General features: G+C 37.2%; 2 protein-coding genes across 4 annotated transcripts; one reads left to right on the top strand and one right to left on the bottom strand.

Annotated features, from left to right (window-relative positions):
- Positions 1 to 2,877: 2,877 nt before the first annotated feature.
- LOC120103667 (cleavage and polyadenylation specificity factor subunit 6-like) lies at positions 2,878 to 5,809 on the bottom strand. The gene is made up of 2 exons (XM_039120751.1): positions 5,558 to 5,809; positions 2,878 to 5,199 (listed from the first exon to the last, which is right to left on the bottom strand). The coding sequence occupies exon 2, from the start codon at positions 5,141 to 5,143 to the stop codon at positions 3,251 to 3,253; it is 1,893 nt and encodes a 630-aa protein (XP_038976679.1). The 5' UTR covers positions 5,144 to 5,199; positions 5,558 to 5,809; the 3' UTR covers positions 2,878 to 3,250.
- Positions 5,810 to 6,698: 889 nt separating this feature from the next.
- On the top strand, positions 6,699 to 18,222 carry LOC103718201 (mitochondrial inner membrane protease ATP23-like). Of its 3 annotated transcripts, none has more exons than XM_039120747.1 (5): positions 6,699 to 7,023; positions 7,186 to 7,310; positions 15,489 to 15,626; positions 15,773 to 15,856; positions 16,328 to 17,436. In XM_039120747.1, the coding sequence occupies exons 1-5, from the start codon at positions 6,903 to 6,905 to the stop codon at positions 16,418 to 16,420; spliced, it is 561 nt and encodes a 186-aa protein (XP_038976675.1). In that variant the 5' UTR covers positions 6,699 to 6,902; the 3' UTR covers positions 16,421 to 17,436. The 3 variants fall into 3 exon arrangements, with proteins under 3 accessions (XP_038976675.1, XP_038976676.1, XP_038976674.1); XM_039120748.1 differs by lacking the exon at positions 16,328 to 17,436 and adding an exon at positions 17,443 to 17,813 and having other exon boundaries at positions 6,702 to 7,023; XM_039120746.1 differs by lacking the exon at positions 16,328 to 17,436 and adding an exon at positions 17,820 to 18,222 and having other exon boundaries at positions 6,713 to 7,023.

Here is an 18,222-nt window from a genome sequence, read left to right as displayed (position 1 = left end):
GAACGACAAGAAAAAAACCCCTTTTTACATCTAATGAAACAGTCAGACGAACCAATAGTCCAGTATAAATCTCTGGAAACCTGATCCATGGGATAGTTGGTGGGTTCTTAATGAAGATAAGCAGCAAGTATCATCTACCTACAGCACAGCAAGCATTAAATTCATTCGCTTGATAAAGTCATAACTTTATGGAAATTTCGACAATATGGGAAAAAAGATCTCTTTAAGTTTGGTTTCAGCAGCGTCAAGATAGCACTGTTGGTGCACAAAAGACCAGCATATTAAGGTAATGCCCTGATTGACCTTGGGTGAAAAAGGCAAACGTACAAAATTGTGCCGACAATAAGGATGATAGGAGTGGATTTTCTAAACACGGGGTTGCATATTTTTAGTAGAACTTTAAAAACTATGAGGCATGAACAAATGAAAAAGATATGGATATAACACAATACAGATACATAGATATGGCAATCTTTTAAAAGAAAAGGATGCAGTACAGCTTGTATACAGTTATAGTTAAATATATCCTTCTTATAGTTTAACACATATGTATAAGAACATCCATAAAGCATAATGGATTAGCACAAAAATTCATAAGATCAAAGTCCATTCTTCATACAATAACTTCAACATCAAAAAAACACCATCAATCAGTAAGCACTCAAATCCATCCACTCTTGTACAGAAACATCAACATCATAAACTCTACGTCTAACCACCCATAATTAAGAAAACAACCTTCACCCTGGAAGAAGGAGGAGGAAAAGGAGGAGGAGGAGGAGGAGGAAACCAAGAAGAAAATTCGTTTCCCTCATCCTTTTAAAGAAACCCCTCAAGCAGCCCGTGCATCAAGGAAGTATGTGGAATCTTTTTTTATTTCTAAAAAGGATATTTAAATTAAGCATATCCTAACCATATAACCCAGCATGTAACTTGAAATATTCTTGCTTCCTTGTCAAAAAAAAAAAAAAACTTGATAAAATTGTCTCCTATGCACATAGTACAAAGCATGTTAGGATAAAGAAACAGTAAAATGCAAATTAATTTTTCATTGATAGTATAAATAATAAAGTACAACTCCAAAAGTCACCAATGCAACATAAATCTCAACTTATTGCTAAAAGAAAAAAAGGTAGGTATATATATATATATATATATATATATATATATATATATATATATATATATATATATATATATATATATATATATATATATATATATCAACTTATTTGATTGTTCTGTGGGAACCCATAGAACATTCAAATAAGGTCGGTCCTAACTCGATGATTGGGGGCCTAGGACCAATGATTCGAGCCGTTGGATGTGATCAACTATCTTTAAATTGTTTACTGTCAATAGACCATATGCTTCGGCAATCCTTAGCCTATACATCTAGTGAGCAAAAATATACATTATTTTTATTATTTAAATTGTCCATTATTGATCACTGGATGCACGAATGATATATAGGGTAAGGATCTTCAAATCACACAATTTTCAATAGTAAGCAGTTAGGGATATTAAATCACATCCAATGGCTCAAATCATTAGTACTTGGCCCCCAATCATAAGGTCAGGACCTACCTTATGTGGGTTGTTGTGTGAGCGCCTATATATTAGCTCTACCCATATATATACACACATATATGTACCTACATATATATATATATATATATATATATATATATATATATATATATATATATATATATATACACATATGTACACAATTTAAAAACAAAATTTAATCTTACATATACACACAAAAAATTTAAAAACATAATTTTAAAAGAGAATTTAATCTTACATATTTCTAGTCATAGTTGACAATAGACATTCTGCAGCAAGAAATGTCAACAAGGAAAGATCAAGCTGCATTTTACTTGTTTCTTAAAGCAATCCATTACTATCTATATAATCTCATAAGTACCATTTAAGGAAATGGAAAAAATACATAAACAAGATAAATAGTATCAAACCAAAAATATCACTAATTTCCACAGCATACTGATAAACTACAGAAACCAAACAAAACCACTGTGACAATAAAATAAGAAACTATAAATCTACGAGCAATTACTCTGCAAATATTCTCATAGACAAGACCTAATGTTAGACACATCAGGTTTCCCTGGAATATTTGACCCACAGGAAAAAAAATGCCAGCTAAGCAATTTCTCGGATGTACATATATGCAAACTCTGGGCATGTATTAATACCAATGCAAGGCAAAACAGAAAATTGGTCCTTCAGTGGTCCTCTAAAATTTTAATGACAAGAACAAAGGCTAAGCTGTCCCGGAAACATCTAAGTCATAACATGGCAGTAATCTTCTTCAAGAATACAGCACAACAGGGTATTGGATGCCTAAAAAGGTTTAATCATTATGTTAAACAGGCAATAAAAAGAACACATCGAAAGTTAAAAAGATGAAATGCTTTCCAGTTATTCCAACAATTAATTGTAGAATGAACACAAACATAAGTTAAATCAGTAATAGCAGAAAACCATAACAAAATAAACCAAACAATCTATGCAGACATGCACATGAAAACATATTATAGAACAATGTCAGCACAGATACATATCTGTACGGATGCATGTGTCAGTACAGATACATATTCAAGGATTCAGGTAATAAACAATCAGTTTTGTCTGATGTAAATCTTTCACCAATTCGCAATTAAAAAAATATCTAACAGTATAAAAACAGTTGATTGTCAGAAACCATCATGAATAACTACCAAGTTGAACTTAAAATAGTTTAACTTCATGCTACAGCATGAGTGTACAAAGTGGACCTGACGGTTCACCTGAGTATGGAAGAAAATAAGTAAAGAAAGGTAATTGTATCATCACACATTCACGACACCATTAGTAAAAGGATATTATAAACACCAAGTCATGTGTTTTATATAGTAATTATTCAAGATAAAAGAACTCTGGCAAAGTCGTAGCCAGTTACGGCCAACCTCTGGAAGGTTCAAAAGGCTAAGAAATACTATTAATTGTCTTACGCACATGGATGTTAATTGTTGCAGCGAAGAATGTTCTGATATAAGCAAACATAAAAGTAGACAGTCTTCCTTCTATACCACTATCATTAACTTACTTTTCATCCCAGGGGCTAGCCTGCATGCGGTACCAACCATTAGCAGCGAGAGTAGTGGCAAGCAGCAGTCAGCACCCAAGATTGACCCCAGGAATATGAAACCAGTTGCCGTCATCAGTTCTTTGAAAACATCCTTCAATCCGAAGGTAGGCGACGTCTTTTTCCATAGTCCGCATCCCTAGAGTGAGACCTGTAATATTCTTCTTGCACCGTCCGTGACTTGTTTCGAGACCTGGAAGAAGAATGCCCTCCATCCCAGTCACCTTCGTTATCCCAATCTCTATCCCTCTGCCTATGGTCCATATACCTGTCTTTCTCCTCCCTGTATCGTTCCTTATCAGACCTGTCCCGCTCTTTTTCCCTCTCATCACGATACCTCCTCTCAGAGCTCCCTGACCAGTCCCGCTCTGAACCTCTTTCCTTCTCTCGAGATGCATTTGATCTCTCAACTCTCTCATTGTTCACCTCCCCATAGCCATAGTCAGCAGCAACATCATCACCACCATAACTTGATTCCCTTGTCCTTCTTCCATGATCCTCCCCTGTCCACCCACCTATGCCCATATCAGTCCACATCCCTGCAGAATGCCCTTCCATCCCATTGCCACCCATCATTCCCATTGCATTTCCAGACATCCCACGGCCAAAGAAAGCTGGGTTAACATGAGGTGCCACTCCGGGAAGGCCAACACTGCTCACTGCTTGGAAAGGAGGCATCATCCCAGGAAAAGCAGGACCAGAAAAGCCTCCATAAGGGCCGCCTCCACCCATGTATGTCGGGTCAAATGCTGCACCCATCATTCCCTGCGGGTGCATCATCCCTCCTGCAGGCCCATATGGGCCACCAGTGGCCCCAGTCCCAAATCCACCACCAGGCCCCCCCATTCCTTTTGCACCCATAGCTCCCCTTCCCCTCATGGGCCCAGCATTGCCTTGACCCCTGTTGGGCGGTCCCTGTCCACCTCGACCACCCCATCCACCACCTCTACCCATCCCACTATTCATCTGCCTCCTTCCCTGTTGCTGAGGTTGTGCTTGAGATTGTCTGCTCGTATAAGCTGCACCCATCTGCTTCAAAATCTGAGGAGAAGCATATTCCACCACACAAGTTCGCCCATTAAAAGCATGACCATACATTCCTTCCTTACAGGCAGCTGCAGCTGTAGCATCATAGAACTCAACCTGACAGTAACCCTTCGACTTCCCACTAGCTCTCTCTTCAAAGAACTTGATCTCCTTCACCCTCCCATACTGCGACATCACACTCTCAAGCTGAGCATCAGTTGTCCACCAGTGCAGGTCCCCCACAACGAGCATGGCTGCGCCATCATTACCCACCAATCCCATTCCTGACCTTGAATTATCATTCATCACCACATGGTATGCGGCAGTTGTTACTGCCTGATTCACAGGCACCGGCTGGGGGTTCCTGACACCACTTCTCGCCGAATCTGATGTTAGTGACAAAGGCCCACCAGCATACTTGGGATCCATACCAGGTTTTGGTGGCGAAGGTGCTGCAGAATTTCCATGAAACCCAGCATTCCCTACATTACTCTCTTGGACAGTCTCTGGAGCCTTACTTCCTTGATGAGAAAACCCTTCAGGAAAATCACCACTCCCCTCTTCCAATCCCTTTCTAGCAAGCAACCCACCAGACTTCTGCTCAGTTTCCAGGGGCCCATAAGCAGGCTTCAGCTCCTTCCCTTCCTCCCCAAGTCCTGCGATGCTCACACTGGCCTGGCCTCCCATCTGGGGAGTGGCTGAACCAGGGCCATCTGTCTTCTGGTTAAGTAATCCACCATTGCTGAGAGAAACAGGTGGCTCGCGCCTTTGCTGCATGGTCTGCATGAAATCCTCACCAATGTTGACATCATTATAGAGATCATCATACTCATCATCCTCCCCCATCATCTCCTCCTCTGCAATTGCCGGGATCGCTCCTCCACTTCCCTGGTACTGCAATTTCTGGCTTCCCCCATACTCCTCATCCCCATAATCCAACTGCTCTTCCATCATAGGATCCATAAACACTATACCGTCCAGCAAAAATCAACTGGTAAACGAAATCTCCGAAACCCTACCTGATAATACCCAATAATTTTTTCCTTTTAATCGAGAGTTCAACGGAATTAACAGTATATCCACTATTTCAGATATAATAAATCCATCTAGCTAACAACATCTCATATGTACAGCATAACCAAAACAATAATTGGCCAAAAAGCAAAAGAAAACAGCTAAATAAGTTTAAAAATAATACCACAAACATTAAAGGAAAGAAATCGAGTAACATAAGCGAAAACAATAGCATTCAGACTAATAATACAACAAAATCGACACAATAAAATTGCAGGAGAAAAAGGCCAAGAAGGTAGTCGATTGATTTGAGATTTCTAAAGTTAGAACAATCATGGGTGGGGCATGATGGGAATCATATACCTATTGAAGTTCTTGATGAAAAATTGCCTCTCTCTCTCTCTCTCGTCTCTATCTTTCTTCTTCTTTTTTTCCCTATTTTTCGTCTTCTTGCCTTCTTGTTTTTCTTTTCTCGAGAGATGGCCGGATCCGTCCGGCGGCGGGCGGCGGCCGACGCACAGATTTGGGGTTTAGCGGATGCCGCTGTCTCGCCTTCTTTTTCCCTTTTTTCTCTTTTGACTTGGAAGGGGAATGGAGAGAAGAGAGGTTGGAAGGTCCGATGGCTCCACCCCACCCGTTTTTATATCCTCTAGGGTTATGAATCAACCGGTTTTGTTGGACCGGTCCGAGTCCAAGATCCAACCAAATCAAACCAAACCTGAACCCGCTTCATCAGTTCCACTCATGAGACATTAATTTTTTATTTATTTATTATTAGAAAGGGTTCATGGGCAACAATATTCTTAATTCTCCAAATTCTAACAAAGAGATTTTATTTGCAACTTAAACTTGTGACTACATACCATTAGCATGTTTTGGGATATATGAACTTTGGATTCACATGAATGACATGTTTATTTCTCAAAGAGATTTTTAAGCTTTCATGCTATTGTTGCCTGTAAAAGAAGAAAACATCTCCAATCTTTTTTGGGCAACTTTGCCGAAATTATCGTACTTAAAATTGTCCAATATTGTCCTATTAAACAACTTTAGTTAATGATTTGTTTTTGTAGCGCAAAGCTAATAAACAAGAAAATGATTAAAAAGTACAAATTTCATATGCATTTTTGGATGGAAAAGTGTCTACACACACGATGTTGCTTGAAGATAACAAGCAAATAGATAAATAAGCATGCAGATAAATAAAATAAAAATAAAAATATAAGTGCAGCCCCTGATATGAAGGCAATCTGTGATGCTATCTTTTTAGGAGATCAAACCTCTCAAGTCATAATATAAACTCATAATACTTTTGCATACAGATAAAAACTTTGGACCACCAATCTCTAGTCATCAATGGGCTCATAAAGATATTTCAGACATAAAAAAGAAAAAGCTCTACATCTCTAACTCTTTGACTACCTCTCTTAGACAAAATACCATATAAGTAGGGGCCGAAAGTTGATAATACCGCTTATATATATGAGAAGTATGTATTAAAAAAACCGCAGCGCGGTTCCTTCCTAGTTTTTAATTATTTTTCGGTCACACGTGTCCCAGGCTTGCCTGCAACCTGCGCGGCGCGAGCTAAACTCGCCCTCCACAGAAAAACCCTGAAAAATCTTGAAGAAACAAAACAGCAAAAAAAAAAAAAAACACTTTCTTTTCTCTTTCCTCTCGCGGCCGCCGGAGAGAGCCTGACGCAGTGATGGAGGGCGAGGCCGCGGCCGTGCCCATCGTCTCCGCGAGCACCAGCGACGAGACCAACAACCCCAACGCCGGCATGTCCCAGGAGGGGTGCACAGATAGGATCCGCGAGGGCCTCAAACGTACAACTCCTCTCTCTCTCTCTCTCTCTCTCTCTCTCTCTCTCTCTCTCTCTCTCTCTCTTATTCTTGTCCATCGATGTTTGAAGCATAGATTAGATGCTAGCATTTCGACAAATAATTTATATGCATTGGTGCTGGTTTTCTTTTTTTTTTTATATATAGATCCGACGGTGAGGTTTCTCCGGGAGCAGATGGAGAAAGCTGGCTGCCCCGTCTGGATGCGGCTTCTCCTGGCGATCAACTGCAGAGACCAAGGCTCTGCCGGCGGTTATGCTAGCAAGCGTGGGGTATTTACGTTTTCCCTCTTTCGTTATCCTTCCTTTGTTCCTTCATTGTCAATTTGTTGAATTTTCTCGTTCTATTGATAGTTTTGAGGGAACCGATTTTTGAACATTTTATGAAGAGGGGTTGGCCATTATGGGTGGGAAGCTGGTAGAATTCGTGCTTCGATTATAGTGGATGAAGGTTACCTAATTCATGTTCATCGAAGCATAAGACTTGATGTTGGATTGTTGTTGAAACAATGATCTTAGTATTGCAAACTTCTATCTTTTCATGTACCGAAGATGCAATGGTGGATCTGACATTGTTCTGGCATGGATGGCATGTACATAAGGCAAGCAGTTTTTGGTTCTTGTTTAACATAATAAAATTAGTGTTATTTTTATTTGTGCTTCTAATCGACTTCCAGTGGGAAGTTTAGTCAAGATGTGGAATGCATTTTTTTTTTTAATTGAAGTCTAAGATACAGTTTATCAAAAGAGAAAAAGGCTCCCTTGTTATTTCTTTAGAATATTCCAAGTTAAGGATTTAGGGGCATTACTATGGGGAAGAAGAGTAGCTTTGGATGAACAGGAGTTGTAGTGGATGAGGGAAAAATTTTTGATGACGTTATCTTCACCAACTTAATTGTATTCTGCACATGATTACATATTTGAGGAACTAACAAGGGAACTGGATATCAGCTAACCAATCAGATCCTTAAATGATGAATTCTTCATGTCAGATGCATACATAACCTGATATGCTTATCTTAATTTGTTATATGTCTGAAAAATATATATTCTTATTTTTTGGAGAGTTAAAGTTATTTCATTATTATCCCCCATATCTTTTACCGTAGCTTCCCTTATTTATTGGCCATATTGATTTTTTTAATTCACATCGTCTACTTAAAAATCACCTCTGCTGATCAAAATGAAGATTCACTGGTAATTCTAGATGATAATGGATTAAACTAGCAACCATGTAGAAGCCTCTAGTGCCCAGATCCAGAAAAAATTGGCCAGTTGAAAACTCTGTCCCTCACTGCTATTTCTATTCAAAATCAAGCCTAACTTCACAATTTGCCAAGATATGTATAATTTCTTTTATTTTGTCTTTCTCCTCATCTTATCCTTCTCTTTGTTTATCTTCTTGCCCTTTTTCTATATGCTTTCTTTACATAACTTAATCATATATCTACTCTTCCCAAATACTTTCTTTCAATCAAAAAACTCATCTGACCTAAGAGAAGGAACATTGGCATGGAGTTGAAAATTTCAGATGTGACCTGGAATCATAGCTAATTATGGGCCGGGCTTGGGCATAGAAAATGTCAAATTTTACATAAGCCCAACCCGAAGCTCGATTAAAAATGAATAGAGTTTAGGCCCGAGGCCCAGCCCATGATCAACTTTGGCTGGAATTTACCACTCTTTTTTTTTTTTTGTTTGTTTTCATTATTTCTGCATCTTTTTTTGAAGGTGCAGCCTACTCAAAAACTAGAAGGTTTAGATCATTTCAAAGCAGACTTCATATTTTGATACTTTTAAAATGCCTCTTGGGTAATTTAAATGTTGAAACTTGGTGAACCATCATAATAAAAAACAGATTTGTTGTTGTATAATATTTTCCTTTTTTGCTTGGTGCTCTTGCTTGTATATTGCTCTTGGTAACAATGTCACTTTAGGGTACCTGGTCTTCATGCTGTTCTGTGCTGCTCGTTTTTAGTTCAATTAGCGTCAAAGCAAGAAACACCTAAGACTACAGTTTCTTTCTAGGATATTGGTCCATGGTTCTAAGTCATAAATTGTTACGATATCCTAATGTGGTAGGTTCGTACTTCTTGTATATTTAGCCAAATTGCTGCCAACCAAAGTGCTCAATGGTCAATTGTTGCACAATTTTTTGTGATCACTTCACATGATTTTATCATGATTAAAGGTTGAGATAGTCTGCTAATAAAGGTGGCACGATTCATCTCATGCGGAAAAACAGAATTCTTTTCATTTTGCTTGCTATCTTTTGCAAGATTGTTTGGTTTGCACGGGTTTCCTTGTTAGTAGTTTTGTCAAATCTTGATATTAAGTTTTAGACTATTCTTTGTACCTTATGATAGAAGCTGGACCTTTTTAGGAAAAAAAAAATGCATCTATTGTCTATAGAATCTAGCTATATAGTGGTTAACAAAAGAGCCTAAGGATTCGCTAGGGTGTTTTGGGAAAGTTGACATTGCTATGTGATAAATGTGTGAAGGGAGTGCTGACATGGTGCACAAGGAAGTCACGGATTCCCAAGGTATTTGCATGCCTTCAATACCTCATTGAAGATGTAGCTATCTTAAAGGTTCTCTAGGCTATCTAAGCTAGCAAAAGACATTATGCAAGCAAGCAAATGTTTGTAATGAAGAAAATGATTTTGTTTTGGCATTTTAGTTCGGGAAGCAATTCAAAGCATATGCTTATTCTTTTATGGGTTAACATAGTCCAAAACACAGTCTTATTATTACATTGTAATCTAGGAAGAAATTCAAATGAGTAAAGCATCATAATTTTAGATTGAAAAATATAGGATCATGCAAAGTGATCCATAGGATTAATCGATAAATTTCAAGACTTAAAGCTTATTGCATGCTTCCCTTTTATGGGGTCTATTTTGTTAAAAACTTACTATTTGCGAGCTGGATCTTATGATATAGATCGAAGTGGCTTCAATTGATCTAGATCTCATCCTTAGACCAGAATCAATTTGTACCATAGGATCTAGATTGATATCATGGACAACACAGTGCATGGATCATAAGAACCACATTGGTTATGCTATTTACATATGAAATCATGTAGAAGCCTTTATAATTTATTTGGCTACATGGCTTATAAATTAATTATCAAAAATAACTAATTATTGAGGAGTAAAATTAGCAAATTTATAGTTGGGTTCATGGAGTAAGGAGGAAAATAACATATTTTACAACCATATGTTTAAATCTTATCCTTGTTGTTTATAAAACAACTACCTAAAAGGATAATTGATTGATATATTTTATATAAACATCTTGAATAAGTAGACAAAAATGTTTGTTTCATTATACGTTCTATTTATAGGCTTATGATGGTGGAAACTGGACATTTTATATGTACGACCTTTCATTCTCCATTTGTCTACTCTATAGTTGACTTAAGTTTTGATTTTTGAATTTCTTTTATGTGATAAAAAGTTTCGAAAGGAATCAAGAAAAATCTTATGATCTACGATTTGATACATGATTTGTTCTGATCTAGCTCCCATCTATGATTTATTGTTTGATTCCTATCTTAATAGCATACATGGGATGCCAATTATGATTAGCTTGATGATTAACGACAGTTGATAAGTTGTATTTGTGGTCTTGCTAGCAAGGCTTTAGTTTTATGTGGATATTAATGATGTGAGAGAAGTCAACTTGAAAGTGGTTGGGGAAGCATGCAAGCAAGTTGAATGTACTAACAAGGTTGCATCTTTGAATCCACTTTGATGTTCTAAAGACTGACATATCATGTAACTTGAAAAGTTCAACACTTTTTTATGACTATACTTTTTTAAATCTCAAGGTACAACTACTATAGTTGATCAAATATAGGTGAAGTAGCAATTGTATTACGCCTTACTTAAACCATCATATGTCGAATAGAGCACTACTAAAACTGTATGATGAACTTTTGATCGTAGATAAAATCTAGCATATCTACAATCTTAGATCTTAGATAAAAACTGTATGACAAACTTTAACATAGTTTATCATACCCAACGAAACACCTTTATGAGTTACAAACAGTAGTGCATTACTGCGCTAAGTTGTTGGTTTGTCACTGCTGCATCAGCAAACCCCAGACCCAGAAAGGCACTCCAAAAACTAATTCCTTTTCAAAATGCCCACTCCAATCATCACCAGCCACTCTGAAAAGGTTTGATGATAATTGAAGCTATGCAACTAAATTACTTTGCGACAATTAAAAGAATTTAAGTTTATGTTGTAAGCAAATGGCTTTTAGGACATAGCGCATAAATCAAAGTCAGCAGAATGTTCAAGTGAAGAGTTAATGAAAGAAAATGGTAATGACATATCAAATTAAGGACTGAGATACTATAAAAGGATTTGAACACATAAATTTATATAAAAAAATCAGTAAATTCACGTAGATCACATTTTCTTTAAAGTTCATTTATTCCTTCAAGACCCTATAAATTGTCGCTGCTAATACATACTAGACTGTATGTATCCTCAATGGTAAATTGCATGACGCTACATATATCCTGGAGGTCCACATATAACACTTGCCTAAGCATCCATAAATGTCCTTATCAATAATTTGGATGAGGCTGCATATATCATCTAACCAGAGTGTTAGATATGTACTTATTGATAACTTGAACAGGGCCTAATGTACCACTCGACTGAAGGTCCACATATACTACCTTGCTAAAGGCTCAGATATATTTCAAATATGGTATTGTTTTTCAATGTAAAAGAATTGTGCAAATTCCATATGGAACATTTATTAGAAAGCTCAAATGGAACAAAACAGATATAGAAGAAGTTTTAAAAAGAATGTATGTATGAGCTCAAAAATATCAAGTTAAAAAGCTTTATGATTTCATAATTTTCATTAGAAAAACACAAGTCAAACATTTTTCAGAACTAATGTAAAAACAAATTTCTAAAGAAAAATAAGGTGGGATATTTGTTAGATTTCATAGTACTTATAAAAAATTGAAGCATGTTGTAGAAACTCAAAATTTTTGAAATGACATTGAGATTTAAAAGTAGGGTTGAAGATATGGTTTTTAACTTATTCAATATGGCACTAATATTGCTGTCAGTAGTTACAAATATGATCGAGGATTGTTGTGCTAGTACCGAGGTCCCATACCGGTTTTCCAGCAGCATGTTCAATACACCTCCGTGACATTCTATATCAACACAGCAAAAAAGGCGGGGGAGAGGGAGAACGGAAGAGAGGAAAAGAGGGGGAGGGAGGGAGAGGGAGGAAGGGAGGGAGAAGACCAGTGGAGCGCGGCTTGACACGATAGAAAGGGTGGGGAAGAGGGAGAATAGGAGAGAGAAAGAGAGAGGGGGAGGAGGGAGAGAGGAAGGGAGGGCAGCGACCGGCCGACGAAGGGCAACAGAGGGGTGGAGGAGGGGCTCCGCCCTCCAGTTCCCTTGATTTGTTCGAAATAAAAAAGGGTGATTCATCCGAAATAAAAAAGGGCCCCTTTTGGAACCTCTATTTGGAACGAAATAGAGAACCGAAGGGCAGAGGCCACCGCTCCGGCCTCCGCCACCCTCCCTGGCCTTCCATCGGCTCCTCCATCCTCCTCTTTCTCTCTCTTTTTTTCTCTTTCTTTTTCCCTCTCCTTCGCCAGTTTCTCAATTTGAAGGATGGAACCGTCCCGGTCTACCATTGGCATGGTATGCTGAACCGGCCCGTACCGGCCGGTTCAGTTTGTACCGAACTGGTCCGGTTTGGTTGGTGGAAAATGGTTTCGGCCCCGTCGGAGCTGAGCGGTAAATCCATTGTACCGGTGCGAACCGATTTGTACCAATACAAGCCCAATACCAGGCGAACCGGGCCTCGCACTGGGGCAGCACGTTTGCGCACTGGGAACCGTGCCCATGCGCGGTTCCTGTGCATGATTCCGCCCGTGCAGGGCAGCGCACCCACACGGATGCCACAAAGTGGCATTTAAGCCACTCTGTGGCTTCTAACGTGGGTGCGCACGCTCGCGAACTCTTTTTTTCCTTCTGCGGTGCCCCTCTGTTCGCCGGTCCGATACCGGTACCGTACCGGTCCGGTAGGCGACCGGTACCCCTACCGCATACCTTGGTCATTGGTAAGCTTGATACACCCTAAGCCGAATAGATTTGGACGGTTCCGCCAACGCTGGTCATATGATACATATGTAACGTTTTTTTTTTTTTTGTTCATATAAACTGAACTTGCCAAAAATCCAAAGCAAGTTGATATTTAGATATTTATGACAAGTTTTTCCCATGTAAGTAAGATTTGGGCTAAGATAAAACGAAGATACCATGTTAATAGATACATTTTATCGCATCAACCGATATATGCTTTTCTAGATAATAATGTTGAAAACAAATTTATGAATTCATTGATATCTTATAATAGCTGAGATGATAGCACTACTCTTGGTTTTTCAGTCTAGACAGAAACATGTTTTTTATTAATTATTCTTTTACTTGTTTTCTTAAGGAGTGCTAGAAAGGCTTACAACATGATAATATATTTATCTTTCCATCATGTGGATAAAATTTTATATAATCATCTTATCAAGAAAACAATAAGAAGAGACATGTTAGAATTACATTAGAAAGATATAAAGATATTGATATGATAATGCATGTCATCTTCTTTCCTTCATGTGAACAAGGATTTTTTTAGTCAATTCATCTTATGGATAAAGGAATGTAAAGTAAATTGTGGGATAAAATATAAGCAATGACATACATAGAAAATAAATACATATGCGCATGCATATATACATACATGCGTGCGTGCATGCATATGGTATATGTATAATTACATACATAAATACATATTTCTAAGTGTTTAAACATACATGCATACATATGTATGTTTGGTATATATATGTATACATATGTATAAACACTTAGAAAATATATAAATATGTTGAATGATACTAAGTTGATTTTAAAAAGTTTTTGCTGGAAAAAGCTCGCATGCATTTTATTAAGGAAAAAAGAAGAGGACTTGTCACAAACTCATACTTTACTGAAATTATTAAGAAACTTAATATTTATCCTGCTTCACACTAAATGATTGATACGTGAACTGTTACTACTTACTAGTTGCACCTACTGTCCTTCTAAAAGATACCAGAAGTCTATGTGAGATATCGAAATTGCAAGACTTCTTGGTTGGACAGAGAATCCTTGAAGGCAAGAATTGATAGAGGGAAGTTGGTACATTTTTAGGTTACAAACATTGAGCCAAGGAACAGTAAAAATCTCTTAGCATGTTTTTACTGAAGTAGAAAATGTTGGCCTAGTTTATGTTAAGGCTTTCAGCACCAATGGATACGAGGCATACTGTATCAACGCCGTAGACTACTAGGATAGTAGATGGGCTCAATATGACCCTGTATAGACGCATGGTATACAGCTGCTATCTTGACTTGGATAGCATACCATAGGACTGAAAGTGGATAAAATCTGAGCGATTCAGATATGGAGATAGAAATTTTTTCGGATAAGGATATAAATACTGATTCTAAGTTTTTATTTGAAATTGGACTTGGACCAGATATTGAGTTTATCAGACTCCGAGATTCGGCTTCCGATATCTGGATATTTAAAAAGTTTTCAGATGGATATCCATATATTTAATATGCTAGTGAAAGAGCAATCTTTTTTTTTTTGGAGGTGCATGGATGTTTGCCTAACATTGATATTAATGAGCTTACATTCTTGGTGACCAAGAAGAAGGCTTTTAATTTATAAATTTTCCATGCAAGGTAGCTGACCTTTAAAAAAATATATATGCCCACATTTTATAATCTGATAATTGTCATTGTTAAATTTTGCTCAAAAATCCAATTTGTATCGGTTATTTAATCTGATTTATATGCATATCCATTTGACATGGATATAAATATGATTAATATCTTATTTGCATCTGTATCCATTTAGACAAATAGGTATTCTAATTATAGCATCCATTTAATATTCATATTCGTATTCATATTCAAAACTGTTGAATAAATATTGATACAGATTTTGATATACCAATAACTGATCTGTTAAAGTCCTAGTGTACCTTGTGCTTGTATAAGGGCATACTGGACCAACCTGACCCGTATAGGTAAGGTACGTGTACAAGGTTCAGTACTGAGACAGAAAATCTTGGCTTTACCTGCTTTGTTTTTCTTTGGTCACACTGATAGGGTGACAATATTCATGTGCTTGTGTTGCAACTGCTAACTTGTATTGTGTGTTCTGTTAGTTTCTATTAGTAGATTCATAGTTTTTCTATTTGAAAAATTAAGTAGTTCTAACTGGTAATTATTGTCTATAATTGTTTAAAAATCAGAATTAAGAATGGTATCATTGTTTAAGTTTCTCTGTAATACTTTGTTCTAATGGTGAGCATCTTAAATGGACTAACCCTCCTGTTCTTTTATTTCAGATAACTATTTGTTGTAATCATATGACTTTCCAAGATGAGATCAATCAAGTTTTGATTCATGAGCTAATCCATGCTTGTGATGATTGCCGTGCAAAGAACATGGACTGGAAAAATTGTGCTCACCATGCTTGCTCTGAGGTCCACGAAATTCATACGTGTTCTGGAATTTAATTGACAATTGATTTTGTTACTTGCTAAGATTAAGTGCAAGGAGCAATGCCTTAAATAATTTTAAATTGAAGTGTTTTGAGGTTGTTCATATATTCTCTTACTTATTCATCCAGATTCGAGCTAATCATCTTAGCGGGGATTGCCATTACAAACGAGAATTGCTGCGAGGATTTATGAAAATACGAGGTCATGAACAAGTGAGTTTTTCATTATTCTAGAACTTAGAATATCACCATACTTTGTGCCTAACTTTGTCATATCACCATACTTTGTGCATAACTTTGTCATATCACCATAGATTGTGTTAATTTGGACCTCTTAGAACTACAATAGGGATAACAGATAAAGAAATACTCATGATAATGGCTGCTCTGTTACTTAAAAGCATGTTGTATTCTTCTGCCCGTCCCTCGGAGCCTTCAGGAAAGAGTTACTATTAGAGCAGATATTTCTCTCTGAGAAAAGAATATGACCGTAACTGTAATTAGTGAGCATAATCCCAGCTTTTTGGGTTGGTATGATTTTTTTTTATTCAACTATTTATCCCTAGCAAGGATATATCCAATGTCAACATAAGTCTTTTCAACGCAATGGCTTGTATGAATGAAAACTGGGTAATCATTTTATACTTTTGACCTACTTCGTATCTTGTTTTTAATAAATTGCAGGCCCTCAATAAATTGATCCTTCAGAACCTGAATCTGGTCCAACCTGAAAGAAGTCAATCCAAGCTAATTTATGTTGGGTTTTGTGCAGTTTGACTTGTATAAAATTGGATCAGACCTACTAATTCAACTGACTCTTCTGTCTTTGCTTTTTAATAAAAGAGAGATTCACCAGCATGATTAGAGATAATTTAATGATCCGTTCCAACATGACATGATCCATGTTTTAAGTCATTAGGTTTGGCCCTAGAATTAGTGATGTTTATCAATCATGACTGATTGGTGTTAAGCAAATCCAGAACCATTCTGATTCATCTGCACCCTTCTGTGTATGACTTCAAATTCTGTATTGCTTTCTTTTCATGATGCGAAATATCTCATTGTTGTAATTATTACTACCTTCAAAAATTAACACAATTGTAAAAGATATCTTAGTTATATGTTGCAATTGTAAGAGCCTAAACAACTAGCCTTGAGGCATCTATCATGGTCTGACTTTGAATCGTATTTAAGGGTTATGTCCTACATGATTTCATACATTAGAAATTTGTTTTGAGTACTAAATAGACATAGAAGTGAACTAGCTGGAACGCTCAATTTCTGATTTCAAAACTGATTATACTTTGATCTAGATATTGCTAATTGATGTATGCCTGTTGATAAGCTCTTAAAAGTTTTCTCTTGTTTTTGGGTCATCATACCATTAAAGTGGACAGGAAGAGAGCTTGTGCCTGCTGTTGTTGGGTACTTATCTTGGAGTTTAGTTTACATGTACATGCACCTTGTCTAAGTTTTCTACAATCTGCCCCACTTCTTTCTCGAACAATGTATTATGCCTTAAAAAATACCCCACTCCTTTCTTGAACTTTATATTATGTCTAAGTTCAGATAGGTGTTGCAACTTAAGAAAATAGATGTCTCAGCACTATGTTGTTGAGCATGGAAACTAAGGGCCTATTTGGATGGTTGTGTGTCTTGTCTATTGGATAAATCCTTTCTTGTTAAAAGTTTAAAGGGTCATTGGATGTGAGAGGAGTCGCAACAGAGAAGTCCCCAATCACAGAATCCTCAAAAATCAGGTCTTTAGAGTTGTAATTTACAGTATCCTATTTTTTCAGGACTTGCAACTCTCAAGATCCTACATGGTGATGTTTTCTTCTCTCCCTACCCCTACTTGATTCCTCACTTTCAGTCCACGTGGTTTATCCTTGAACTAGATATGCAGGCATCCAAACTGGCTTCAGGTGTTGTGGTGAACTGAAAACCGCTTTGTCAATTGTACCTGTTCCAGCGGGGAGGTCCATCTTTGTTTATCATGTTTTCAGTCTTCACTTTCATTTTTTGATAAACTACCAAGTTCCAATACAACATGTCAATAGAGCATTTCTGGTCATCCAAATTCTCTCTCTTGCTTTCTATTTTCAGCACCACTTCTATAATGGTTCTTCTAATTGTATTCTACTTACTGTCGTCTTCTGTTGCGGGGCATCTGAAGGAATGTGTGCAAAGGCGTGCTCTGAAGTCTGTCCAGAAAAATCCACACTGCTCAGATGCAGCTGCAAGAGATGCCATTGGGGCTGTCTGGGATATCTGTTACAATGATACCTTTCCATTTGAAAGAGCTCCATAAAACCTTGAAATAGTTTGCCGACATTTCCCCCAGGGAAGCACAGGGGTAGCTGCCTTCTCATGCCAATGAGATCCCCTCCATTTTTGGATTTTTATGTTGTAACAATCACCTTTCATTTAATTTTATGCCTGTTTTCTTTTTTTGCTTTACAGGCGGTGATGTTTAATTTCATGTAAACCATTTGCCAATAAAATTGTTTTATTGGATTGATGCTATTGTAATGCTGAAAATTAGGTTATGGGATTAGAAAGCAAAACTATTTTTGTGA

Source organism: Phoenix dactylifera, unplaced genomic scaffold (assembly GCF_009389715.1).
Source record: "Phoenix dactylifera cultivar Barhee BC4 unplaced genomic scaffold, palm_55x_up_171113_PBpolish2nd_filt_p 000876F, whole genome shotgun sequence".
NCBI lineage: Eukaryota > Viridiplantae > Streptophyta > Magnoliopsida > Arecales > Arecaceae > Phoenix > Phoenix dactylifera.
The sequence above is the reverse complement of the archived record's forward strand: the minus strand, read 5'-3'. Positions and strand labels throughout refer to the sequence as shown.

What these genes read in the sequence shown, in the direction of transcription:
- LOC120103667 (XM_039120751.1), bottom strand. Translation starts at nt 5,143, where the DNA reads ATGGATCCTATGATGGAAGAGCAGTTGGATTATGGGGATGAGGAGTAT.
- LOC103718201 (XM_039120746.1), top strand. Translation starts at nt 6,903, where the DNA reads ATGGAGGGCGAGGCCGCGGCCGTGCCCATCGTCTCCGCGAGCACCAGC. An exon ending in GATCCGCGAGGGCCTCAAAC is followed by an intron (nt 7,024 to 7,185) that starts GTACAACTCCTC and finishes TTTTATATATAG; the next exon opens with ATCCGACGGTGAGGTTTCTC. An exon ending in AAATACGAGGTCATGAACAA is followed by an intron (nt 15,857 to 17,819) that starts GTGAGTTTTTCA and finishes GGGCATCTGAAG; the next exon opens with GAATGTGTGCAAAGGCGTGC.